The sequence below is a fragment of the Tiliqua scincoides genome, chromosome 4, assembly GCF_035046505.1.
Source record: "Tiliqua scincoides isolate rTilSci1 chromosome 4, rTilSci1.hap2, whole genome shotgun sequence".
Lineage (NCBI taxonomy): Eukaryota > Metazoa > Chordata > Lepidosauria > Squamata > Scincidae > Tiliqua > Tiliqua scincoides.
Window position 1 is genome coordinate 163,720,398 of NC_089824.1, and position 27,760 is coordinate 163,748,157.

Consider the following 27,760-nt stretch of genomic DNA (forward strand, 5'->3'; position numbering starts at 1 on the left):
CTTTTGTGGTTGAAAAGACACAGTGGAGGAGGGAAATGGAAATAATGCAATATACGGTCCAGTCCTGTGTATTCTCTAACAGGCACTCATTACAAATGAATGTTACAGGCATTAATTTCATTATTTGCAGATTCTTTCTCTGATCTTCCAACTTTTGTCTATCTTGTGTAAATTGATGAAAGTCCTGAAAGATGTGAAGCTATAAAGAATCTCTCAATTGTCTTTCATGTGCAAAGGTATAGTTATTACTTATTTTGAGGCTCCTTCACACATACACTCTGGATGTACACACACATTTTCCTCTATCCAAACTGAAATTTTGTTACTTGGAAAATGCATCCCCCCAAACCAGAATTTTCCCTCCTTTTGAAACACATGCAAACAAATGGCTGTGTAGGAGACCATGACAACCCTGATAGGATCACACAAAATGGCTCTCTAGTCTAGCATCCCACTTTTGTGACCCAGCAACAAATGTCTGGGAGGCCCAGTCACAGTGTGAAGACAGTAACACTGGCAAACAGGTGGCATTCAGTGTCCTATAAGGAGTATTATTTAGAGGAAAAGATCCTGAAGCTTTGACAGACACACTCGTGGGTAGATGAAATTGCCTTTTAAAGTCATTAGACATCTTAGGACTTGGAATTTCTATACATTATAAGTGTCCCCTGTTCATTTGACAGGTTAGGGACTACAGCATTGGTGAAAAGTGGAAGTAGTGGAAAAGTGTAATCTGGTCTTTAGTTTATAAATGTTGCTTCCAATGCTCTTTTAGCTAGCAAATTGCAAATGCCTTTATCTTGCAAATTCCAACTGTTACACATAGATTTCTGCAAATGGACTCTCAATAATGCCTTTGGGAATGGGAATAGACTAGGAGCTAAAGAAAGTTCTTTCTCTCTCTCACATACACCCCAAAACTGTTTGAATCACCATGTCATATGCAAATCAACATGGGGGAGGGCAATTCTAGCCTTTAGAACAGCAGAGAGATTGAGAGAGTGGAGCATGCATTCAATAAATGAATTCTGGGTATAACTGAAATGGGTTGAAAGAGCAGATAGTCAAAAAATGAACTATCAAAGCGGGGGATACCTGTACATGTTGTGTATTTGCCTGTTCTGAAATACTGCCAATCAGATTCATGGGGTTTGAGAGAAGCAAAAAAAACTTATAAATTTGTATTCGTATCTGCCTTTTAGCCCACTTTCCCCCAGCCCTTGAAAAGCCTTAAATATTATAGGCTCTCTGTAGGAAAGCTGTTCTAAGTGCTTGCTCTTTTAGGTTGCCATTTTCTGTACTTCTTCATGTACTGATACCCCTTTTGTCCAGTTGTGGCTGTACCACGTAAAGGCATCACAGGAGTGGTCACCTTATTGTTCAGGTCTTTTCCTAATAAGCCTTAGCATGGAATTTAATTCTTGTTTTCCACCACACACTGAAATTTAGTTTCACTGAACTGATTGCCACCTGTCTATCGTACCAAGTCACTGCCTGCTCCCCAAATCTCCTTTTTTGGTTTGGAAGTGGAGCTGAAAGAATTTAAGCCCTCAGCAGCCAACACTCACGAGAATCCATCTGGTTTATACTTCCTACACTAAAATTGTGTTCTTATGAAACATCTAGATTTTGAAAGTTAAATCTGACTATGATAAACTCACTATTAAACAAGCAGTTGCTGGGCTGAGAGCAAAGTACAGAACCTGTTCTTGGAAGTTCTCTGTAGCAGCCTTTATGCTCTCAAGAGAACATAGGGAAGTTCAAAAGTGCACATTTTCTCTACTTCCTGTAGCAAGAGAGATGGCATCTGGCCTGGACGCCTTTAAAAGGGGATTGGACAAGTTTCTGGAGGAAAAATCCATTACGGGTTACAAGCCATGATGTGTATATGCAACCTCCTGATTTTAGAAATGGGCTATGTCAGAATGCCAGATGCAAGGGACCCAGGATGCAGGTCTCTTATTATGTGGTGTGCTCCCTGAGACATTTGGTGGGCTGCTGTGTGATACAGGAAGCTGGACCTATGGCCTGATGCAGTGGAGCTGTTCTTATGTTCTTACCCTTATTACTACAGCAGACACCACTAATTCTAAAGTCCATACCAAGGGTACAAAATGGCCAAGAACCAGTCTACTGTTACCATTCAAGTCTTCAGAAAAGTAGCAGTTCAATGAAAACTCTTGCACAGAATTAAGTGTCTTTGTAAAATAGCCATTCCAGATCTCCTGCAGTCTTTAGAGGCTAGCTTTTTGAAAACACAAATGTAATGAAGAACACTCTCTATGATAGTAGGACCTTGTATCAGTCTTTCTGTGCATTAGCAGTGTAAACTCTTAATCTACCCTGTAGCAGGATTTGCTGGGGGATGCTGTCCCAACCAACAGAACTTCAGATACCCATTCCCCTAACAAGGTTATGTCGCAGTTTTGAAAGCTGTAACAACAGTCTATTAAAGCATGATAAATCTGCCAACTGTTTTCATCTTACGTTAGCAACTAGAGAACAGGGCAGCTATACCACAACAAATAAACTGTGCTCAGGATGGATGGATAGATTATAAATTAGGGTTTCCAGCTGTTACAGCAAGTTCTTACTAAACAGCCTTCAATCCTGTAAATAGAAGGGCTTAATAGTAACAAACTGGAAGGGAAACTCCAGTTCAGATCCATTTAATTGTACAGATGTTAAAGAAAGCCACACATAGGCTGCTGCTCTTAAGTCATCTATTCCAGATAGTCCTCCTGAACCCTATAAAATTATGTTGCTTTGAGGATTGTGACTGAAAGGAACTGCTCAGCTTCCAACTGTTCTTGGATTGCAGGAGGCAATGCTCATTGCTCTATACAGCAGCCCAGGCTAATTTCATCTTTTGGCTGTGAGCTTTTGAAGATTTAGAAAACAAACTCTTCACAATCCGTAGGGGAACAGACTTCCCACTGAGATACAATTTGTTATGGCAGTCCGGTAACCAAGGCTCCTCACTGGAGTCTCTGTGTTGATCATTTTTAAGCATATGGACATATGCTATTATGTAACCTGTCATGAAGGCATCAAAGCCAGCCCGATGAATACCCCCCTCTGAACGGCTAGGCAGAGGTGTCCCTGGATTGTCTGTTTTATGCAAGGAAATCACAGCTGTGGCAGTCTCTAGATGGACAACTGGCTGTGGTTCTTCTGCCCTTCTCTCCTGCTCATCTTTGGACAATGATAAAGTACTGTCATTGTCTGTGGCATTGGCTCCTTCTTCATCCATCTTTGCCTCACATGTGCTATCAGAACCCAGTCCTCGTTCCATATCCATACAGCTCTCCTCAGTACTAGACACACTGCCTCTGCACTCTACAGAAGGAGTAACTATGTTAGGACAGGATTGCTTGGATGGAGGTCCATCCTCTGAATTCCAATCTCCCTTTTCATCCTTTTCTGGACTTCTCAATTCAGGTGCTTTTGGGGCTTCGACTGAATTCTTCTGCTGCTTCCATTTCTGCTTCCTTTTCTTCTTCCTCTCTCCTTTACAGTTCTCATCCTCATTAATGATTAGGTCAATATTGTGAGACTGTGAACATTTCAGCCCATTTGGGCACCAGCCATAGGCCTGAAGGGGAGATTAAAGTCATAAAAATGCAGGGCTGACACCCAACCAGGTTCACTACCTGACACCACCCAACTCATCACTGCTGTCTTCATGCCGGGAGGGGGGGGGAAGGTGCACACATACCCCCCAAAGCTCCTTACCTCCTCAATGTGCTCACACAGGATTTAATAGAGAATGTTTCACTTGATCTTAAAGGGATGTGTTACCTTTAAATCTTCTGCAAGGAAGGGATGATTCACTACCCCTCCCCTTGCTCCACCCTTAAAAGGAATGTGACCCCTTAAAAGCCATGCAAGCATAGAGGGAGAGGGTAGCAAAGCACTCCTTCATCTAAGTCCTTTTTAATCCCATTCAAAGCAGGAAGCAGATCAATGCAGCTTGCATCCATGGTGCACTGCGGGGAGGTGGGTGGCTGCATGAAGGGCACCCTGACTCCACCTCTTCCTTGCTCCATCTGCCACTGATGCAAGCCACACCAGGTCATTTCATTGCTTTGCTGGCCACAAGTATGGATGAGGTATGAGTAGCAGTACTTATTTTCTCTATAGCAGATCCCAACATTAAACCTTAAGCATTGCTTCACAGCTGGGACCATACCAATTTGATTACTGGAAAGCAGATAATCTGGATCATCCAAGTCTCCCTCAGTTAGCTCCCAGCCACCCCCAATTATTAAAGACAGTCCTTTATTGACCAGAGAGCTCTAGAAGGAGGTGCTGTCCTTTAAAGATTCTTGTTTTCTGCAATAGCACTGCACTGGGAACCATGCACTGCACTAAAAACAAGCATTTGCCTCCCATAGTACAGATATCCAGCCCACAAGTGAGAAGAGGGACTTGAGCAAGAGCTGTCATCCAGGACAGCATCCCCTGAATCAGAACACTGAAGTTCTGGAACAGATAACTTTTCAAAATTCACTCAGTATTTTAAAAGCTTCCCACATTGTATAAGGCAAGCAAAAGTGCTACTTACAGAAAATATTTGACAGATGGCAATTTTATTTGCATTGTCAATCCCTTGTTGACTAGCATCAGACAGAGAACAGAAGCGGTAGTCAATATAAGAGGCTATGCTGGCAGGGTAGTTACAGAACTCTATGATGAGGTGCTTCCTTTTGGAGTCCTTCAACCTGCAGTTCTCTCGTTTGCTGGAACACAAAAGCTGCATTAGAATCTGGGTGGTAAGGGGGGGCGCAGCAAGGACCTACAAAGAATCACTCTGTGTATCCGAGAAAAAAGGACTAGGGAAATGTACGTGTAGATAAACTACAATGGTGCTCTCTAAAGGAGACAGCAACACCAATGTACAAAGGCATAACCAGCATCACTGTATCTCCTTTAACAATTACTAGAACGAAAAATAATAGTTCTCAAAAACAGTGTAGCCTAGATTTCACAAAAACAATCATCAATTACTACAGCTGTCTTCCTAAACTACCATTTGTCCAGCTCAAAGTGAGATACCTCCCACATCTTACATGTATTGTATAAAACTCTGAGGCGCACAGAAGAGACTAGCCCTGCCCTCATATGCAGGGAATTTGTTGGGGGAGGTTTTTTGCTTCATGACATGTGTTAGACATTCAAAAAAAGGAATCATCAACTACTTTCAAGCATGCCAAAAACCTTAGGATGTAAGTTAAGTGGTGACCACAAATAGCTTGCTAGCAAGGATAGCCCCAGCCCCCCCCCAGGTTAGCCAAGGCTTTACCTTAAATCTAGCCCCTTGTGATACCAAATATAGAATTCCTGGGCATAAAGCCTCTGATTGTCCCAAGGGCGAATAGATTTTGCATGCCAAACAGTTTTACCTCTCTCCTGCCCACCTCCCAGCTAATCCCAATAGGTACAATCAAGGAATGAATTCAAAAAAGAGGGGTTATGTGTTTTCTGGGGAAAAGCAGGAAGCTGTATGTCTTCTTGACTCCAGAAGTCAAGCAAAGGAGTTCCAACTGCTTTTCACATGGACCAGAAAATCAACAATCCCATTGCCCAGGAGCATACATAGATTAGTTATATGGGTGGCAATGGGCTATGGCCCATCAAATCATTTTTTTTGCTCCTTGTCATCCATTCATACGGAAACCTGTTCGTGTTCAAACATCAAGCACCACAGGAGCAGACTTGAACCTATCACTTAATCTCTCCCAGCATAAAGCCCAGGAATCCTTGCTACAGTGTTTGCAGCTGATCTAGGAAAAGATACCTACCACTTTTTGTATGCATACTCTAGGTAAGAGGCTACAAATCGTGCCTCAAACTCGGTGGCATATTTAGTATCATAGATACCAGCTGGGAACATCTCAGAAAGGTCAGCAGTAAAAGTGCCCAGGTTGTCAGGTAGGTGAGCATAGAAGCACTGGTAGAGAAACACCAAGTCAATTAGGCCATTGTGCAAGATAAGAGGCTTCCTGGCTCGGATCACTTCCAGAAAGAGAGTACGGACTGTCTGGTTATGGTTTTCATTTCCCTGTGAGGAAACAAAGAGGAAAAAAGTTATCTAGCTTCACTCCCTAGTCCTGCATGAGTTTTCTTATCGTGGGAACAACTCTTCTAGCTAAGGGACCATCCACAACCTCTGATGCTACAAGGGGATGCACAGGTGCATGTGGCTCAGTCATGTCATGTCATACAAACAAAAGATATTCCGGATATTATTAAAGAGAGAAAGTCTTTCCTTGTTTGCCAGGATCTTTTATAATAAACTTATTCCCAAAGGAAGGCCCAGCCCCCTTCATATAATACTTCAATTCATACTATCACCAGTTAGCTATTTGGATACAACATAATCCTCACTGCTTTCTACCAATCTGGAATCAATTTTTAACAAACTCCAAAAAGCTGCTTTTCTCAGACAGCCTAGATAACATTGTGCTCAGCACCCAATGGCTAGATGGAAGTTCCCTGTCAGCTACCCTGGCACATTTCTTCCAAGATGTCCAGTGACTAAAAAGTTCAGTTCCACCTCACAAACAAGTACTCGCCTCTCTTGTGGTAGGAGTGCCCTCATCAGATACTTAACCTTCAATGTAGGGTTATCATCATTGTCTGTACCTTGTCATTGCCCTTATGGTAGGGAATGCCTTGTGAATACTGCTTGTTGAAGTCAAAGCCATGTTGCACCAGAAACTGAACTGACTGTGGTTCAATGATATAATCTTCCAGACAGAGCAGCGTCAAGTTGTAGATCTGGGAGAGGTATGTGTTCTCTGACTGTAAACAAAAGCCAACCCAGTAAAATTGAAAACACAAAAACATGTAATCATTTATAACCTAGAAATCAATCATTTTTCTATAGTTGTTTAGAACTAGTTCTGGTAACTCTGTGCATTGCTCCTGTGTGCATTCTGCTAAGGTTTACCTGTCAGGTACCAAGCTCCCTCCTACCCCTTAAGTAATATACTATAATGGATGGCTTTCCCAAACATCAGTGGGAATTAACACAACCCTCACTTGCATACAAACCCTCCCCCCATAAAGTCTTAGGAAATAACTCAGCAGTATCACAATACAAATGTAGATTAATTTCTTACCATTGTGTTAATTCACCAATTGTTATAACAACTATAGGGTGAAACCCACAAAGGGCTGTACCTTATCAGTCAGCTGTTTGAAACAAGCAATCCCTAGAGACAAGATGGAGCGTGTTCTGGCAGCACAGCAAACAGCTTTGTATCGTTCTTCAATACACCTATGGGAGCAAACACCAGACAGCTTAGTAGGCAGCAAATTCAGTAGCAAGGAATTTGGACCATTCAGCCATGGCTTCCCTAGAAGGTCCTAGGGTTATTTTTTTTTCAAACAATTGGACACATACGAAATCACAACAAAGTGTGTCACTTCCAAACCATACTCCTGAACAGTATTAGATGCATATGTGCCATTCTTACAGCCAAATGCATGCTGGTAGGAGGGTAGGAGGGAAATCACAACAAAGTGTGTCACTCCCAAACCATACTCCTAAACAGTATTAGATGCATATGTGATGTTCTTACAGCCAAATGCATGCTGGTAGGAGGGAATAGGATAACCTAAGATCACAGCTTGCATAGCCTCTACCTGAAAGACACTGAAAGAAAGACTGCCTGTTCAGGGCAGGCAATCACATTTTAGGAATGGAATCACACATTCCATCTGGAGATTATCCTACCTAATGAGCTGCTTCCAACCAGAAACCTGATAGAAGGATTCTCAACCAGTCTTTGGTACAAAGAAAAAGACACAGACCATGAGAGTATGGGCAAGCAGTCTATAATACTGCCTCCAAGAAGCAGATTAATCAAAAGAATGACAAGAATGAGAATATTATGCTGCAAAATGGAGTGTCACCAATTGCACGTTACTTACTGATTCAACAAATTCTTCCTTGTTCCAAGCCCACTAAGTTCCTATGGACAAGGAAAAAAGGGTGAAATTTTCTGGTGAAATGAGTTATGTAGCTGAGCATTACTGCACTTCTGCCAATATGCACAGGTAATCCTTTCCCAAGGACTCAAGGGGGGGGGGAAACCTGCCTATGACTATAGTGTGCTAGCTTATACTCTGGTTAATCACATACCAAAAGAACACTGCCAGTTTGAAATGATCTAAGATGAAAAATCAACAGAAAAGATTAAAGCTTCCTCCTTGACTCCAAGAACCAATTGGAGAAAGTAGTACCATATCTACCTTTCCAAATGAAAGAAGCTGTCCAGTCACCATAAATGAGTCTATCTCCCCTTTAAAGTTCTCAAGCATCTCACTACACACAGCTTCTGCCTTCTCCCCTTTTTGGTAAATCATATAGAAAAACAATTCTACTTACTGTATCAATAGCTATGAAACTAGAAGTCTTGATGGCCAAGAGCATGGATGGCCAGAGCTCCTTGAAATTATTGTTCTGAACATCCACGACTGGCACCTTCAAAGAAGTCATCCTCACAGAGCTGCCGGAAACAAGATGCATAAATGGCATGATATATAAAAATCCACAGATTAACAATTTCCCCAACAGCAAAGTTGACTGGAGGGGGCACACTAACCCACAGGCTGCCAGATGGTTTCATCCCACAGGTGAATGGCTCCCAAATGGGGGGGGGGAGAGAACAAATGGGTATGTCATAGGGTAGTGTTTTTCAACCACTGGTACGAGTACCACTGATGGTACTCGAGGGTGGTGTCCAGTGGTACTTATGGGATTCCCAGACCCCTGTCACCTGGCAGCAATGCAACATGACCAGGGTGATCAGATGCCTTGTTCCAAGACATGTCCTCTTGTTTAGCCTTGTGTCCTGGTAAAGAACTTAAATGTTCTCCTTTTCCCTGTGAGCAGGCAGTATAGAGCCTTCTTGTAATTAATTATACACAATACAGTTTTAATCTAATAATAAGTAATACAGGCTGCAATCCTGCCCACACTTTCCTGAGAATAAGCCCACTGAACAAAACAGGACTTACTTCTGGGCAGACTTGGTTAGGATTGTGCCCACAGTGTTTAAATAAACCACGTGAAATCAATCTATGAGTGTTTTTAGCTCTTATTTTGTCACGTCCTGCATTTTTCTTGGCTACCCTGCCTTTTGGGTGCCTGGTCCTCTTTGGTGGTTATGGCATCTGGTCACCCTGACCAGACAAGCAGCAGGAAGAGGCTTGGCAGGCAGTGCTCCTGCAAGCACTTTACAAGCACTCAGAAAGTCCCTCCTGCCTGCCCTGGGCCTCAGTAGTGTTGTGTTGTGCCTGGCCTCCCAGTGCAAGAGTGACCAGCGATGGCACCGTCCCCAGTGGTACTTCCAACAGGTGGTCCAGGTGAAGGGGAAGAGTGGGGGGCTGAGACACTGGGAAGCGCTGCCACAGGCACAGCCGGGCAGCAAAAGGCTTCCCCACCTGGGGCAGCAGCCCAGCAGACCCCCTGGACCGCCCCAGGCTTTGCTCTCTCTCCCCCGCCCCCGTGGGGCTACAGTCCTATGCGCACTTACCCGGGAGTAAGCCCTACTGACCATAGTGGGACTTACTTCTGAGTAGACGTGCCCAGGCTTGGGCTGCGAGCCACCGAGCAGCCCGCGGGCACCACCCTGGAGCCCCACCGTCGGGCCGCGTCCCTGGCCAGGAAAAGAACCACAGCCCTCCACTCGCCCCGGAAGCCAGTAGCTGCGAAGCCATCGGAGCGGCGCCACTTCCCTCCCGAGCTCACCCCTTCCGGCGCGGCCTGTCCGGGTCCTTCTTCTCAGGGCGGCGCGCGATTGCGCTGGCCGCGCAGGTGCCGTTCGTCCTCTGACGTCCCGCACACCAGGGTCTCTTGCCTGAGTGCCCTCCTTCTACTCAGAAGTAAGCCCCACTAGAGTCAATGGAGCTTACTCTCAGGAAAGTGCGGCCAGGATGGCAGCCTGAGAGCCCAAGCCTGTGCCTGTCTACTCAGAAGTAAGTCCCATTAGAATCAATGGAGCTTACTCCCAGGAAAGTATGGATAGGATTGCTATCCTCCTTGACTCGTCCCAGCCCTGCCTCTAAAGCTACAACCCTATCCACACTTTCCTGGGAGTAAGCACCATTGACTATAATAGATGTACTTCTGAGTAGACATGCATAGGATTGGACTCTAAAGCTGCAATTTTACAGGCACTTTCCTAGGAGTAAGCTCCATTGAACACAAATGGGCTTGTGTCTAAGTAGAAAGGCATAGACTTGCGCTGTAACTTCCCACTTTACAGCACAATCCTATCCCTATGTACTCAGAAGTAAAACCCACTGTGTTCAATGGGGCTTACTCCCAGGAAAGTATGTATAGGATTGTAACCTTAGAGCACAATCCTATGCTTGTCTACTCAGAAGTAAGCCCCATTGTCTTCAGTCAGGCTTACTCTCAGAAGAGAGTGCATAGGATTGCAACCGCAACAAGGTATTACACAGCAAGGGGCTGTTTTAAACCATTCTCTCCTCTCTCACAACCCTGCTTGACCATGAAGATTCACTACTATGTTTAGCTTAGAAAAAAGGCACCTGAGGGAAGACATGAAGGACAGATGTAGAAATTTATGCAGGGGATGGATAGAGTGGATAGAGAGATGTTCTTTTCCCTGGCTAACTGGATAAGAGGCACTTTTTCAAGTGGGTGCTCCTCTTTTATTTAGCAGGGGGAGAGTAACTGGCCCACCTCACCCCAGCACTGTCTGTTCTAGTGGCTGTCTGCTGGTATTCCTTTGCATCATTTTAGATTGTGAGCCCTTTTGGGACAGGGAGCCATTAGATATTTGATTTTCTCTGTAAACCGCTTTGTGAACTTTTTGTTGAAAAGCGGTATATAAATACTGTTGTTGTTGTTGTTTCCCTCTCACACAACACCGGAACCAGGGACATCCACTAAAATTGAGTGTCCGGAGAGTTACAACAGACAAAAGAAAATATTTCTTTACTCTGTGTATGATTCGTCTGTGGAACTCCTTGCCACAGGATGTAGTGATGGCATCTGGCCTGGATGCCTTTAAAAGGACAAATTTCTGGAGAAAAAGTCTATCATAGGTTACAAGCTGTGATGGGTATGTGCAACCTCCTGATTTTAGAAGTAGGCTATCTCTTAATGCCTGGTGCAAGGGAAGGCACCAGGATGTAGGTCTCCTGTTGTCTTGTGTGCCGAGGGCATCTGGTGGGTCACTATGAGATACAGGAAGCTGGACTAGATGGGCCTTTGGCCTGATCCAGCAGGCCTCTTCTTATGCTCCTATGTAAGGTCTGTATTTGCATTTTCATTGGCAACACATTTTTTTTAACTGTTTTAAAATTCCACCTATGTGAAGTTGGAGTCTGGACACCTGCCTTTGCTACAAATACTGCAGAGGATAACAACCAGCTGCTTATAGCTGCAATCCTATACACACTTTCCTGGGAGTAAGCCTAATTGATTAAATGGGACTTGCTTCTGAGTAGACAGGCATAGGACTGGGCTTCAACTCTGCCCACACTCCCTACAGGTGGCACCTATATGTTGCTTGTGTACACCCATGGGCACAGATGGGTAATCACAGCTACAAGGTTTCTCTGTTGTCTCTCCCTGGGGCAGTGTGACCAGATACAATGGAGGACACAATGCCTGTACCTTTAACCATTGTATGGAAGAGGGAATTTTGGCAGGTGCAGCTCAACATGGAAGGGTTTGAAAAGCTGGAGGCATTGTGTCCTCCACTGTATCTAGTGTCCCTGCCCCAGGGTAGACCAGAAACAGGCTGCAAGCCTATCCACAATTACCTGGGAGTAAGCTCCATTGACTATAATCAGACTTACTTCTAGGTGGACACGCTCTTAAAAGAGAACCAGGACGTCTCATTCCTCCAAAATAGGACAATCAAGATGTTTTCTACGATCTAACAGCCCAAGCCTATGCATGTCTACTCAAAAGTAAGCTCCATTATAGTCAATGAGATTTACTCCCAGGTAAATGTGGCCAGGATTGCAGCCTAAGAGCCCAATCCTATGTATGTCTACTCAGAAGTTCCATTATAGTCAATGGGGCTTGCTCCCAGGTAAATGTGGCCAGGACTGCAGCCGCAGAGCCCAGTCCAATGCAAGTCTACTCAGAAGTAAGCCCCATTAGAGTCAGTGGGGCTTTCTCCCAGGTAAATGTGGCTAAGATTGCAGCCTAAGAGCCCAAGCCTATGCGTGTCTACTCAGAGGTAAGCCCCATTACAGTCAATGGGGCTTACTCACAGGTAAGCGTGGCTATAGGCCGCCTTATCTGGTTCGCGGCCGCCCCCTTCCCGCGGGAAACCTACGAGAGGAGGGTCTCCTTCTGATTGGGTCTTCACGGATCGGGGTGGAGATGCTGAGCAGGACGCGCGGAAGGAAGCGCCCAAGAGGCCGGCAGGAGCTGCGGCGGGAGGAGGTCGGGGATGCTCTTGCTGTCCGCCGTGCTCCGAGAGCTTCCCCGCCTGGGTGCGTGTTGCTGGCAGCGCCTGGGCAATGGAACCCTGTATTATGACGTCCGCTGCGGCGTGAGGTGGTGGAGGCTGCAATCCTAGCCACTTACCCGGGAGTAAGCCCCATTGATTATAATGGGATTTACTTCTGAGTAGACATGCATAGGATTGGGCTCTGGTAGACTGGATATGGTCTTTTTTAAAGTGCTTCTCGATAGCAACATTTTTTTTAAAAGCCCCTGCAATTAGAACAAGTTCTAACCCTGTCTGGGTCTCCTCCTTGATGTGTGAGTTCTTGTACTTGCACAGAATTGTTGTGTGTGGGTGGCTTTTGCAGTGGCTGTGGCCACTTTCAGAGCCCTTGGGGACTGGAAACCTTTTATCTATGGAAACTACTTTTTGAACTAATTTTTGTTGAAAAGCAGTCTATAAATATTAATAATAATAATTAGTCCTCATGGCTTCAAGAGTAGAGAAGGTGGGACTCCTGTTTTGCTTCTAACCTTGGGAATGCATAAAGCCTCCCTGCAGTGCTGTGTAACCTGGTATTTGCATTGCTGGTTCTTATTTCCATGTTGCTTTGGAAGCAGCATGAGATGCTCTGGAATGTATCTTACTGCATTGGTGAAATTTGGGGTATTGTGTGCAGCAAGTTCGGCATGTTGCTAATTTTGAATTGGAAAGAGGGGATAATTATCTGCTCTGACAGTAATGGCACAATGTTTTGTTTTTTATTTCCCTAGCCTGGCAATGAGTAAACTCCGGTTGGCAACACCTGGCAAGCTTCAGCTACAACAGAGTACTAGAAAACAGCATAAATCACCAAAGAAACAGGAAGAAAGTATCCTGCTTTGTAAAGGTAGTTGAGCTGTTATTGCAATTAGTGTAATGGATTTGAGATGAGCTGCCACGGTTGGCAACCTTCAGTCTAGAAAGACTACGGTATCGCGCTCTGAATGGTGGTTCTGGCACAGCATCTAGTGTGACTGAAAAGGCCGATTCTGGAGTGACAATCCCTTCCACACTGGGAGCAAGTGTAGCGTAAACTGCTGCTTCCCATGTTGTTCCGATGCCGTGTAGCGTAAACTGCTGCTTCCCATGTTGTTCCGATGCCGTATGGTGAAGTTGGAGTGTCCTCTCCAGTGCATGAGGCCTGGGTAAAGTGGGTATGGAGGATAGACTGTTTCCCATGCAGCAAATCCCTCTCCATGCTGGAATGGTCCAATAGAAAGGCAGAAGCCAATACGGTTGGTTCCAGCAGCGTCACAGGAGTTGCTAGAGTGTGACTGTGTTCAGCCACGAACTGCCTCAGGGACTCTGGCTCCTGATTTTGCCTCAAGGTTGACTCCTGAAGCCTTTTCCACAACTGGATATAGCCACAAGGCAGTGGAGGTTTGAGGTTAGAGTTTCCTTCTCTTAGATGAGCTGCCTTCCCAGGCTGAGGAGTACCATCTACCCGTACAAGCAAATATTAAAGAGACTTAGGTTACAGTAAAAGCTGGATAGGCTTACCCACTCCTTGGCAGATTACGAAAAGCCCATCAGTAATTGAACTTGCCTGGATCCAAGTCTCTATTCTTCTGTACCAGGGCTGTCAAACTCATTTCATACCAAGGGCCGAATAGCATTCATTATGCCTGCTGAGGGCCGGAAGTGATGTCATTAGGCAGGAAGAGATGTCATTAAACAGGTCAAAACAAAAAATAAGCACTTTTTCTCACTTAGGAACTCATTACCTGCAAAAGACAGAAGATAAAACATGCAAGTCTTGATCCAATTTCAAGTTATTGGAGAGCCCAGTTTTCACGTGAGCTGCCCTTTCAGCAGTAACTCCTCAGCACTGTTCAGCAGCTGAGAGCCTGAGGGCCGGATAAAAAGCTTCCTCTGGCCACATCCAGCCCCCCCCCTTATGTTTGACACCCCTGTTCTATACCTTTATCTGCTCAGGGAAGATTTGTGTTGGTTGCAAGTGGATGTCATCCAGGGAAAAATACTGACCACAGAATAACTGCTTCCTAGTTGCATTATAATCACATTCCTACCTTAACATCAAAGAATTCTAAACAAATCAAAATTAATGGTTATACCATTGCCCTCTCTAAATGTGGCCTGTTTGCTGTCTGGAGTTGACTGCGCTTAGGAGTGTCCATTCTCAGTCATTTATCAAAAACATTTTACTTTGAGCTTTGGCACAGGTGTGTTCATTACAGTGTATTTTTTCCCCTCTTTTGAGTGCCTCAAGGAAATGTTCACTGCAAATGTTGTAACTGACTTTTTACTGTTGCAGGAGTGCCCAGCCAACAGTCTTTATTCCACACCTTCAGCAACACAGCTGAAATTGAAACTTTCCAGAAGAGACTGCTTACCTGGTATAATAAATGCAAACGTGACCTTCCTTGGAGAAAACTGGTATGGAGCCCAAATGCTCATAAAAAAGATCCTGTTGCTCTCGTGTCCTGTTTCTTAAAACTTTCTCTTCACTGTGTTACAGGCTGCAAGTGAAGCTGATGCTGACAGACGAGCATATGCTGGTAAGGAAAAGGACCCACCCACCCACTTCTGCTAGACTTTCCTGTCCTATTTTAGAGGTGCTATGGAGCTCAGTGTTTCAGCTGTTTATGATGTTGTTGCACTGACAGCTGCAATGTGGGGTATCTGTTTTGCTGCAAGAAAAGGCACTTTATATTGTGGCTGTTAAGCCCAATTAAGGCTACTTGGTCCTTCAGCAAAGCAGGCTGATAAAACCATTTGAGCCCTGGTGCTTGATTGGCAGCAGTGTGGTATTGAAAGGGGCTGCAGAAGATTGCTCCTGGTGAACCTGCTTATTCCTCAGAGATATAGCCCCTCTGGGGTATAGGAGGCTGCCCATGTTGACCATTAAGTCAGTTGATCAACTTATTTCACTTGCCAAGGAGGAGGAAGCCCCTAGGAAAGAATCAGAAAGCATCTAATGATCCCACTTTCCCTTTGTACCTGCAGTGTGGGTCTCAGAGATCATGCTGCAGCAGACACAGGTGCCTACAGTGATCAGCTACTACAATCGCTGGATGCAGGTGATGTTGGGCTGCTTTCCTTCCTGTAGAATATTTGGAGAGGGGCTATAGTGCAATGGGTGAACATATGTCTTGCATACAGAAGGACCCAGGTTCACCCTCTGACATCTCTTGGTTCGACTGGAAGACACCTATTTGAAACTCTGGATAGCTGCTACCAGTCAGTGCAAGTAGCAAAATGGACCAAGGATCCAACCTGCTACAAGGCAGCTTCCTGTGTAATGTTTCCACTTTCATTAGCTCCTGTTACCAGAATCAGTGATGCATCTGTTCTGCTTTGCATGCCCTGTAAACAAGCTCCTTTGCCCACTTTCTTCTTGTGATACAGAAATGGCCAACCTTGCAGGATCTTGCTGAAGCGTCACTGGAGGTAAGAAATATGTCATGTTTGTGAGTTTTGTGTGTGTTGTATGTATGCATATGAAAATGGAATGTACAGCTTTAATCTTTCTCTCCCAATTATTAAATTTTTTTTTCCTAATTTTTCATTTTGTTTGGGAATAGGAGGTGAATGGACTGTGGGCAGGGCTTGGCTACTATTCTCGAGGGAGGCGGCTCCAGGAAGGTGCACATAAGGTACTGTATATGGGCACTGAGATGATCATCATTGGTGTGTGTGTATGAGGTGGTGGATGTCTAACTTTGACAGCAAGATACTGCCCACTTTTAATTGCTGGAGCCTGGGAAGAACTGTTGGCTGCTCCTGTCCAATAACCACTTTGAAAGAAACTAGCTATGCAGTAAGGAATACCTGAAGTTATTAATGTAACTTGTCTGATTAGGAAGAGAGGAGATATAAGATTGGTACCCCTAAGGAGGTTACTGTTGAGTGCCTAGACTGTGCCTTAAAACTGAGGGCACAGTCTATGGCAAGGGTGGCCAAACTGTGGCTTGCGAGCCACATGTGGCTCTTTGACACGTGCAGCTCTTGGAAAAAATGTTAGCTAAGCTCCTTTCTGCATCACAAGTAATATAAAAGGTAAACAAAAAATTTTGCTTTATAACTATTTACAACTATTATTATTTACAACTGAGAGTCCAATGGATTAAAGTGTAAGTTTAATGTTCATGTTGAGTAAATATATTTAAGAATGTAAATGTTTATTAAACATTGAGAGGTTCAAACATCTTTGCTGTGGCTCTCAGACATCTGAAGTTTATCTTATGTGGCTCTTGCATTAAGCAAATTTGGCCAACCCTAGTCTATGGATTTGTCCTGAATTACATACTTGCTTAAGTAAGTAATTACATGTAAGTAATTACATACTTACAGTTGTCTACTACCCTTCATTCACCAGGTTCAGAGCAGTATTTTAGCCTTGCAAGTTCTTATAAGCTGAGGGGTCATTTCCTTGCTAAAGGGCTAATGGAAATTGCAGTAGTGTGGCATAAGCACCTCCAGAGGTGATACAAGTGCTGCTTGGGCTGCTGTGGGTGCATCGTAGCATTGTGGTTTAGCTATTAGCAGTAGGCCAGCGGTTTTCAAACTCTCTGGGAGAGTTTGAGCCACTCTAAGTTCTTGTGAGGGGGGGGAGCGGCGGGGGCGGGGGAAGGCATCTATGCATGTAGTCAATTTGACACATTTAGCTATGAGCAGAGGGCGTTCTTCTAAAAAACGAAAAAGAAATTTAAAATTTCAGGAGGGCTGCAGGGGCTTGGGTCCACTTACCTCAGCCTCCTTGCAACCTCCTGGGGGTGGGGGGAGTCCTGCATGACCTTCTGCAGGGCTCCCTGCAGCATCAGAAGTGAAAGTGGAGTGATTGCGCTCCACTTTAGCGGAGGCGTGGCTTTCAAAGCTGCGCAGAGCCCTGAAAAAGGTCACGCAGGGCTCTCTGCACCCCCAGGAGGCTGCAGGAGGCTCTGGTAAGTGTACCCAAGCCCCTGCAGCCCCCCTGAGAGGTGTGATTGTGGGGATCACGCTACTGCCTTCTCCCTGCCTCCTGGCTGCCCCCGCCCCTTAAGGGGGCAGAGGCCAGGGCCCACAGGCTGGGGCATTGTGACGCCCCAGTCTGAAAAGCCCTGCAGTAGACTGTTTGTTTTGTAGTCACTTAGCAAGTTTGCTTGCCACTACCGGTTCCTTTTCTACTTTGCTTCCTTTCTTTGAATTGCCTTACTTCACTTATCTTTTTCAGATCATGTCAGAGATGTCAGGTCATATGCCCCGGACCGCAGAGGAACTGCAGAAGCTGCTGCCAGGAGTAGGGAAGTACACTGCAGGAGCTATTGCATCCATTGCATTTGGCCAGGTAGTAAGGCCCCAAGCTTTACCTTATATGCACAAGGTAGCTAGTACCATGGGCTGGCCTAAGAATTCAGTGCCTTGGTCAGTAGAGCATCTGTCTACCTGCTATTTTCGGTAGATAACCTCATTGTTTTTAGTAAGCTAAGGCAATGAATTGTGTCCTAACCCATTCAGTCACTGTTAGTGCTGGAAGGGTTCCAAAAGTGTGAAGATGAAGGGCTTTCTCACAAGATTGGGAACCACGGCCCTTTGTGAGTGTCCATTTCTCCCTCTGTTCAGTAGTCCATTGCACTGAACAGAATGGCATCAATCATGTATACAGAGAGTGGATGTAACCTGGTCAGAGGACCCCTGTGTAGCCTAATTGTGCTTGTCAACACTTTGGTTTTGGACACCTGCTGCTTTTGCACTGCCTGGGCCACCTTTAATTGACACTTCCGCTTTACTCACAAGTACAGCACTAGCTGACTTTTAATTCATTTTAAATCTAATGCATCTAGGTGACAGGCGTGGTGGATGGAAATGTAATTCGAGTCCTGTGCCGCACGCGAGCCATTGGTGCTGACCCTGCTAGTTCAGCTGTTACTGACAGACTCTGGTAGGGGAAAGAATGGCGTTTAATGATGCAAGCATAGCTTTGGGGCACTAGCAGTCAAGGATCATTTGTCGGGGACAGATCTTTCAGGCTCCTGTTGAAATCCAGATTGAAGACATTGAGCGGCAGCTACCTCACAAGATCTACTGCTTGTTTTGCTGATCCCCAGACAGTCCCCAGCTGCTTGCAGAATTTTTTTAATTAATTTTTTAATTAATCCCTTCTTGTAAATACTGTGGTCAGATATGCCAGAATCTGGATTGGCCATATGTACAGGAATGAAAGAGATGAGTTTGGACTCCAAACCAAAAATGTCTTAATTCCTGCATTCTGTAAAACTAGGGGGTGGAGGGAAAGGCACACACAAGTGCATGTGGACAAAGTGTGCAATATTTTACTTGTAAAGTCACATTGATATCGATGAGACTTATTCCCGACTAAATGTAATTAGGGGTCAGTGTGAATATGATTCCAGGGGAAGGGCTGGAGGCTGGGTAGAGTTTATAAATGTTGCATTTCGTCTCCTAGAGCAGGGGTGTTCAAACATTTTGGCAGGAGGGCCACATCATCTCTCTGACACTGTGTTGGGGGCTGGGGAAAAAAGAATTATTTACCATTTCAAATTTGAATAAATTTACATAAATGAATATATTAGAGATGGAACTTATATGAATTAATGAAGGTCTTGCAGTAGCTCAAGGCCTATAAAAAGCCTTGCCCAAAGCAAGGCCAGCTTTTCCTTCGCTGCCACTGCTGCATCACAGACATGAAGCAGCAAGTAGTGGAGAGGGCCCTTGTCCCACAGCTCAGGTGAGAGGTCAAACAATTGTCCTCTTGCTGAGAACAGTTGCGTCGGGCCAGCACAGGCTCCAGCAAGTCTCTGGAGGGCCAGAGGCTCATTGGAGACTGGGGGCTCCCCAAGGGCCTGATTGGGAGCCTCCGAGGGCCACAAGTGGCTCCCGGGCTGGGGTTTGGGCACCCCTGTCCTAGAGTGAAACTTCCAAAACACTTCAGGTTAATGAGCTTTTGAAAGATGCTACTTATATGTTTTTAAGTTTGTCCACAACAATAAGAACTAATACCTATTAAAATATGAAAGAGAAATAATTGTCGGATTTCTTCTTAGAGCATTAGATTAGGAACGTGGCTATTTTCCTTCTGAGCACAATCACACGTGGAAGCCCCTGAACAGTTTCTGAACGAAATTAATACTTCTTCAGAAAGTTTCTCTAATTTGCATGGAGCTCTTCTTGGTGCACCCGTCTATACATCTGTCCCCTTGTTTGTGAATGTAGGCCATGAAAGGTCAGGATTTCTTCATGACACGCTGCCTTGGGCATTCCTATTCTGGGTGCTAATGTAGGTTGCTGTTGGTCTTAGGACTTTAGCACACACACTGGTGGACCCAGCCCATCCAGGTGACTTCAATCAGGCGATGATGGAATTGGGGGCAACCGTGTGCACTCCTAAGAGTCCACTGTGTCTGCATTGTCCGGTGAAGCAGCATTGTAGAGCTTACCAGAAGGTACGTGAACCCTTTTCTCTTTATTCTCCAATCTTTGTTCTGCTGTGAAGTCAGAGTAATATTAGCTTGGGGTAGGGATAGAATGTGTGTTTTGAGTAGTGTGCCCCAGAAACCATGCATCTTAGACTGAAAAATGCTCACTACCTCACACACATGCACTGGGGGAGAGAGGCTCTTAGCTCCAATTCTATATACATTTCTGGGAGTAAGCCATATCAAGCACAATGGAAGTTACTTCTGAATGTGTCTTCTCCTGCTAGTCTCTTACCATATTATAAATGGCAGGTTCTTCTTGATCACTTCCAATTCTTCACTTTTTAAAAAATATTGGGCATATAATAATAATAATACAGGTATTTATATACTGCCTTTCTTGGTCGTCAGATTTCTCCTCAGACTTTATTCAAGGTGGTTTACATAGGCAGGCTGTTCTAAATCCCCATAGGGATTTTTACAATTGAAGAAAGGGTCTATCTTTCAAGAACCACAACATTTCAGATGGATCTTTCTGATCTGGTATCACATTCTGGCCTCCAGTTTCCTCCCACGTAAGCTGACAAGCAAGTCCTTCCTCTCTCACATGGAGGGCAGCCAAGACGCTTCTTCACTCACACAAAGAGCAGGTGGAATAACTTGGCTCAGCTTGTCAGCTACTTCAAGGTCTCACCATTCACAGTGCCGGTGGCCTCAAACTGGCAACCTGCGGATGTTATCTTCAGGCAAACGGAGGCTCTACCCTCTAGACCAGACCTCCTGCGCTATATAACACACATTCTGTGGTCCACTTTGGGTTGGAATTGATCTTGTCCTTGGAATTGTAACTAATGTTTTTTTGATGCTGAGATGTAGACTTGGGACTTTTACAGGTAACCTCCAGAATTTGTGTGTACCCAGCACTATTACCACCCCTTCTCTGGTATCCACTGATGGCTGAAATTTTTGCTGTTTGGCAGGTGGAAAAGGAGCTGGGAAGCTCTGCTAAGAGATTGCTAGGGAAAGCTACCTCCAAGTGCCTCAGGATGCTGGATGTTGAAGAATGTGGTAAGTACTGATGAGAACACCACCAGGAATGTTCTTTAGGATGCAGATTTACACTCTATTTTCAAAGTAGGAAAACTCACAGATATCTATCACTATCAGATCTCTAGCTTCTCATTCCCCTTCCACCAATGCCTCTTCTTTATTCATAGCTATAGGCCAGCCTATTATCTGTGGTGACTTGAGAGCTCCCGCACGGTGCAAACCTTCCTTGCCTATCTTTAAATTTTGGAATTAGATAAATTTTGGAATAGCCTTGGTGACTCTGGTGGACAGCCCACATCTAGAGATCAACAAAGGGGGAATACCTCCTGATTTGATTTTCCTAAACCTTTTAGTGGTATTTGACATTAGGATCTGCCACATTCTTCTAAAGTGGATGAAAAAAACATGGATGTTCACAGATCAAGAGATTACCTTTATCTGGCTTTTCTTGCCAGTTAATCTCAAAAGATGTGATGTTCCACTGCAGTACTAGCATTGTGCTGATTTAACATCTGCAGGACACCACTGGATGGGGGCCCAATCCTATCCAACCTTTCCGTGCTGGTGCTGCAGCAGTGCAGCCCCAAAGAAAGGGAACGAACATTCTCTTATCTGTAGGAGACCTCTGTGATTGACTCCCTACCACAGTGCATGCCCCATTGACATGGCTGCACCAGTGCTGGAAAGTTGGATAGGATCTGACCCCAAGTCTGCAACTTTGAAGTGTGGTGTCATCAATATGCAGATGATGCCTAGCTCTGTGTTTCCTTATTTTGGTAGTCTTTGAGACATTGAGCCAGTATCTGAAGGCCATGGTCAAATGGATGAGGGACAACAGACCAGTTGTCCCAGACCAATCTAGTCTACCCTTTCAGCAGTACATTGTACTAGATGGTCTTCTGATCTCAGGGCAGCAGATTGAGGCAGTGGGTTTGGGCAGGCTCAAAAGCATTTTAGGCACCCAGGCCTGCGCCGGCGAAATACTTCTTTACAAGGAGATTATCAAGTGCTTGGGGTGGGGGTGGATTTGAGCTATGAGGCCTTTGCCACTACAGAAGAACAGCATCAGATGAAATTTTGCAAACCAGCCTTCTGACTAGACCTCCACAAACATGCTTCATAGGGTAGGGCTGCAGGTGTCTGTAGCTAGCAGTTCAGAGCCAAGCACAGCATCTGTTCCTGTCTTTTGATCTACAGCTACTACTGCAGGAAGTTGCTCCCTCTGCCTGCCTCCTTCAGAACCATGGGACCCCGGCCTTGGTGTGACCAACTTCCCCAGGAAAACCATCAAGAAGAAACCCAGGGTTGAGTGCACAGCCACATGTGTACTACAGAGGAGCTGCCAGGAGGGGAAACCAGAATACCTTATTGTGCAGAGACCCAGCACAGGTAGCTGACTCAAGGTTGGGTAAGGAAGATAGAGAGGCTATTGTTCTTGAAACTCCAAATGTTTCTTTTCCAGCCCTAGTTCCCCACAGAACTGGGCAGAAATGAATGTTGGCAGTTTCATCAACTTACAATGTATTTTAACATCAAAAACCACATTTCAAGGAAGAACTGCTTTTGTGTGGGCAATTGACTTTGAAAGCAAAGATCTTTGGCATTTTTGTTCTGAACAAGGCAGCCAGTTTTACAGGGAAGCATGTTAGTGACTGAACAGGAGCTTGTTGAATTTGGAAATCTGCAGTGCCAAAATTGGAGCCTTTTTGTCTGCTAGTCTGTTCTAGGTTAATATTCTGTAGATAGGCAATTGATTTTTCTGAGTCTCTGTTGAGCAATTTCTTCAGCCCTGGAGAAAGTCATGCTGCAACTGAGATGCAAGCTGAATTATGCAAGGCACTGTCTCTTTCCCCTGCAATAGCCAAGGTGGGAAGCACACAGTCTTTAAGATAAGCGCATACATTCAGAGCAGCACTTGGGTACTGTGAAAATATTATTTTCTGTACTAAATGCCTTATCTCCTTGATAAAGGATAGCTATGTGTAAATAAAATATTGTTAGATTGATACAATGACTTTCCTAATTGCTTTATCAACATTACCTTAACTTACATTAATGGCAGCCTCATAGAGAGGATTCATTATTATATATAAATTTTTTTTAGCTGAAGTTGAGAGCATGTAGCCACCAAGTTCATATCAGAGCTGTGATCTGAACCAAGATTTCTAGCTCATAGCTCAAGATCCTAACTCATATGTGGTATCGGTTTGGCCTGATAATCACACTTTTCTTGTAGGTCTCCTAGCAGGGCTATGGGAGTTTCCCAGCCTCCTTCTTGAGCCAGGGCAGGAGAAGCAGCAAAAAGTAGTGCTGGCAGATCACCTCCAGTCATGGGTTGGCAGTGATGTAGCAGCCAAGCACCTGCAGTATGTTGGAGAGGTAAATTGAACTTCACATAAGTCCTGTGTTTTTTGTTCATAGAGTCAACCATGTAAGATAATCAACCATTCCTTATACCCCCAATAAGTTTCCACCTCCCACCTTTGCTTCTTCATGGGGTTTACAGCCCCCATGATTTTGAAGTGGTGGTGGTAGCACTAGAGGCTCTGTTTGGTATGGAATGAGTTTGACACCCCTGGTAGAATGTTCTTCCCCATTCAAAATCTCTGCTGCAGTCTGCCTCTACAACTGCGCAGTTCAATTTAAGAACATAAGAGACCTGCTGGATCAGGCAAAGGGCCCATCCAGTCCAGCTTCCTGTATCTCACAGTTGCCCACCAGATGCCTCGGGGAGCACTCATACCCACATCCTATTGCCACTCCCTTGCATCTGGCATTCAGAGGTAGGCTACCTCTAAAACCCAAAGATTGCATATAGTCATCATGATGGACTTTTCCTTCATAAATCTGTCCAATTCCCTTTTAAAGAAATTTTTGGGTAGTTAAGGAACTGCCCGTCCTGTCTGCAAGGAGGGAGCAGGAGAGAGAGTGGTGTTGAGCACTTTCTCCTTCCCTATCCTCATTTGCAAATCTCTGCCTTTCCTAGGTTCTCCATATCTTCTCCCACATCCGCCAAACATACCTGATCTACTTTTTGAATCTAGATAAGGATGATGGAAGCTGGGACATGAAGGTGGAGCTGCCAGCCTCCCGCTGGGTGACCAAAACAGAATTCCAGAAATCGGCCATCTCCACAGCCATGAAGAAGGTACTGAAAATCAAAATTTTGGATATTCCCAATAAATCTCCATGTATTTCTCCAAAGAACTTCAGCTAGGGAAATAATATGAAATAATAATATGAAATCTTCATTATGGCACCTAAATACTTGTGTTCACTATGGCTAGGCAAATGGTAATACATGGCTTTATGGCAAGGGTACACTCGACCTCTTTCAGCTGCTTCTTTTTTTGAATATCTACTCCATTCCCCTGTGTTTGTGCCACAAACAGTAAGTATATTCAGGGGCAACTTATACAGTGGAACTACTTCCTTGTGTGTAAACAGATGCAACCTGCCCCAGAATGTAGGGGAAATAGTATGGTATTTGATATGTTTTGAGTGTGTAATGGGTGTCCTGCTCTTTGTAGATCTTGAAAGCTTATGAAAAGTGGAGCCCTGCAGTCCGTGTTGCCAAGGTAAGGTCACCCTTTCGCTAGAGTTGGGCAGCTTCTGTCACCCACTGCAGTTTCATGATTGTTCCTAGAATGGCATCTTTTCTATCTACTAAGTCTGTACTGGTCCTCCATGTCAGAAGCAGTCACCCTTCAGACTTGCCAATTGCACCTCCGTCCAATAAGACTGAGTGGGTCCTAATGGTTTGACTTGTAAAGAAAACCCCTAGCCATATGGTCACTTCCCCTTCCTTGCAAAGGCACAAGGGTTCTTCTTGGTTTATTTGTATGTTGAGTGAAATAGGCTTGCTTCACCACTCCCCTTACCTGGGAAATCTGAATAACTCTGCATAACTCTCTCCTGGGGATTACTCCAATGTAAAACAAAATGGTAGCTGTAACCACTGCCACTTCCACTGTCAAAAACAGTGCAGGATCACAGCTGAGGAAGCAAGTTGACATCCCCTAGCTAACCAGCCAGCAGCAGCAGAGGATAAGGGAGGGAAGCGGCTTCAACCCCCCATGCCCTCTCCTCTCTCCCTGCTCCACAATCAGTAGAGTTAGCGTCTTTCGGCCAATATGTGAACTTAGGTTGAGTAGCTTGCTTTTCCATTCAAATAATCCACAGTCTAACATAATAATCTTACAAATTTTTTTTAAGATTTTAAGAGGAAGCATAAGGTTCCCAAGTAGACAAAATAATAGGGATACATAATACACAGCACGAAAAATAAGAAATCTAAAACAATCCTAATATCTACTTAGTCACGTTCCCTGAATACTTGTAGAGAGAGAGTGAGGTTTCAACAGGCATACTTTAATCCCAGCATTCTTCCTAGAGTCTGATGGAAAGACAGTGGGGTACTGTCCCACAGCATCCCCCTTGGAAGGCTGGAGAAAAGGCAGTTTGACAGCCAGCACCAGGTTCTTTTATACCATGCAGTAGTCCTGGTTATTGCAAAAGCAATAAATCTTGCTGAGCCAGGTTAGGTGGCAGACTTTTTTTCTTTTTTATCTTTACTCAGTCTAAGTGCTCAGCAGGCTTATCTGGGATTAAAGATCAAGAATGCTTTACCCCTTACCATATGACAATGATTCAGACACAGCTGCAGTTTTTACCCCCCCCCCCCCCCCGGATTCCTCTCTGGTGGCAATAGACAGGACCCAAAAGGAAGAAAACTTGAGCTTGTCTCTGGGCAGAATAAACATCCATCCATCCTTCCAAGTAGAATCAAAACTTCAGAGATAGGCCCACCCAATGGAGTACCATAACTTTACATACTCCACTTCCCCTGTCATCCCCTTCTCTGGAAAATGTCTTCCCTCAAAGGAGACAATGCCGGAGAGAAGAGGACATGCAGATGTAAACTTCAAAAGAATACACATCCCAGCCTAAAGACATACAAAACGCCTCCACAGGTTTTGTTCCCTAGAATCGAATGCATGGCAAAACCAGCCAATAGCAGAAGGGTGGGCCATGTAGATAGTTGTAGAAGTTTGTGTTTAAAATATATGCATATGTGACTGTACAGGCTACCAAGAGAAAACGGGATACTCGGTGTGGCAGCCAGCCAATGCCTGAAGCAGAGAGCAATTCTTCCAAGAGGCAGCTTTCCCTGGATTCATTTCTTTTAGCAAACCCCAAGAACTGACTGCAATTGCCAAACTGTTTCTGACCAAATATGTGGACGAATACTTGCTGCACTCCCAGCAATCCTGTATAGGACTTTGGAGTGCCACTGTTGCCTTTGCCAGATGATTATCCTTTGGGAGTCTATCTGGGTTCTTTCTGACTATGCATGGAGGTGTCTGCCATTTATGGACAGGACCTGCTTTTGGAGTTTAATGCTGTGAAGTGAGAGTCTACTGTCTCTTCTGTGTTTTCCAGCCATCTATTGAATGCCTTATTCTTGAGAGAGAGGAGGCTAGAACTTCAAAGGTGCAGATTCATTTGAGGAATATGGCTGGGGCAGTAATTAATATGCCTTTAGCCCTTCATTAATATCCCCATGAAGCCGTCCCAGAGAGAAGGATAGAGGATTCTTGGCTTCATTTGGGCATGCTACATAGCAACAAAATGAAAGGGTTTATCTCCCCCCTGTGTGATATAGACTGACAAAAGATGGGGAGAAGGTATTTGCACTCTCCAGTGGCTTCTAAGCTGTGGACTCCAGCAGATTGCTTATGTGTCCTTCTTAAATATTCGTTTCAGAAGAATCAACTGCTTATTAAGGCAAGTAACCATACAGTTACCATAGCTTGAAATTTTTGCTTGCTTGTGCATCTGAAGCAGCACCTAATGATACACCAAATTCCAACATTTTTCTAGTTCACAGATCAACTGTTTTTAGCATGTAAAACGGCCTGTTTTTAACACTGGTATTCTTAATAAAATAAACTTTTGGTAAGATTTGTATTAGTAGTACTTATTTAGTTATGCCTACCTCCAAAAATCTGATTACTTGCATTCTAGTTTCATAAAGTGATTTTGTCCCCCTAATTCCTAAATCAAGATCTGGCTGCCTATGCTGACATGATGCTACCTATGCTGCCAAGATCCTGGACTGCCATGGTGCTGGCTGGCAACAAGAGAGCCTGATTCTTCAATACTAATTGCCAAGGTGTCATAAAAATGGATATCTATCTGAAACAAGGCAAGCCATTTATAAAAATGTGGACTAATGTCCAGGCCTTGGTTTTGTCCTTTTAAATGCCAGTATATATCACTCAACACATACATGAGACAAATACTTAGCACTTTCTTAACATTCACCCCACCCCCAGTTTCCCAGGGGACCACAAAAGGTGGCTTGGTAATGCTCTTTGACACATAAACTATTACCACCACCTAAAATGGTGTGGAAAACATAACTTTTGGAATTTATCCAATAAAAACTAACAGCTGGTTATCTCTGTAAGATACAGCTAAACAATAGTTAACTCCTCAAGATGAAGAAATAATGAATTAACCCGTATCTGCCCAGCCTACAGGTGTACACATTTGGTCTCTGTTGTGTATATGCAACATTGGGCAGAAATGGCTTAAAGAAACTCAACCGCTACACAAGCAAATGAGCTGTTCATCAGCTGCCCAGCTGACTTTGTTACAATCTTGGCAGAACTTTCGGTGGATGGCAATAGAATGTTTCAGTTCTCCCTTCTAGCCTGCATTGCTTTAAAAGCATGTGTTGGACCAGTCTTTATTTAAATGGCACTGCACCTTGCCCTGACCATGGGTCTGATCCAGATTGTGTCCCTTCTTCTCTTCCAAAGGAGGGTATTTTAATCT

At 44.5% G+C, this 27,760-nt stretch overlaps 2 protein-coding genes across 2 annotated transcripts; one reads left to right on the forward strand and one right to left on the reverse strand.

The window, feature by feature from the left end:
- Positions 1-2,653: 2,653 nt before the first annotated feature.
- On the reverse strand, positions 2,654-9,760 carry TOE1 (target of EGR1, exonuclease). Its single transcript, XM_066626195.1, has 8 exons — positions 9,585-9,760; positions 8,399-8,519; positions 7,942-7,982; positions 7,189-7,285; positions 6,649-6,807; positions 5,805-6,064; positions 4,568-4,742; positions 2,654-3,595 (listed from the first exon to the last, which is right to left on the reverse strand). Exons 2-8 carry the CDS (start codon positions 8,507-8,509, stop codon positions 2,840-2,842), a joined length of 1,599 nt encoding a protein of 532 aa, XP_066482292.1. The 5' UTR covers positions 8,510-8,519; positions 9,585-9,760; the 3' UTR covers positions 2,654-2,839.
- A 2,620-nt stretch (positions 9,761-12,380) lies between these two features.
- Positions 12,381-26,846, forward strand: MUTYH (mutY DNA glycosylase). Its single transcript, XM_066626196.1, has 16 exons — positions 12,381-12,495; positions 13,223-13,338; positions 14,767-14,888; positions 14,971-15,010; positions 15,459-15,532; positions 15,861-15,902; positions 16,037-16,108; positions 17,665-17,778; positions 18,275-18,372; positions 19,750-19,894; positions 20,848-20,935; positions 22,115-22,306; positions 23,154-23,296; positions 23,904-24,065; positions 24,448-24,495; positions 26,004-26,846. The coding sequence occupies exons 1-16, from the start codon at positions 12,383-12,385 to the stop codon at positions 26,121-26,123; spliced, it is 1,689 nt and encodes a 562-aa protein (XP_066482293.1). The 5' UTR covers positions 12,381-12,382; the 3' UTR covers positions 26,124-26,846.
- The last annotated feature ends 914 nt before the right edge of the window (positions 26,847-27,760 follow it).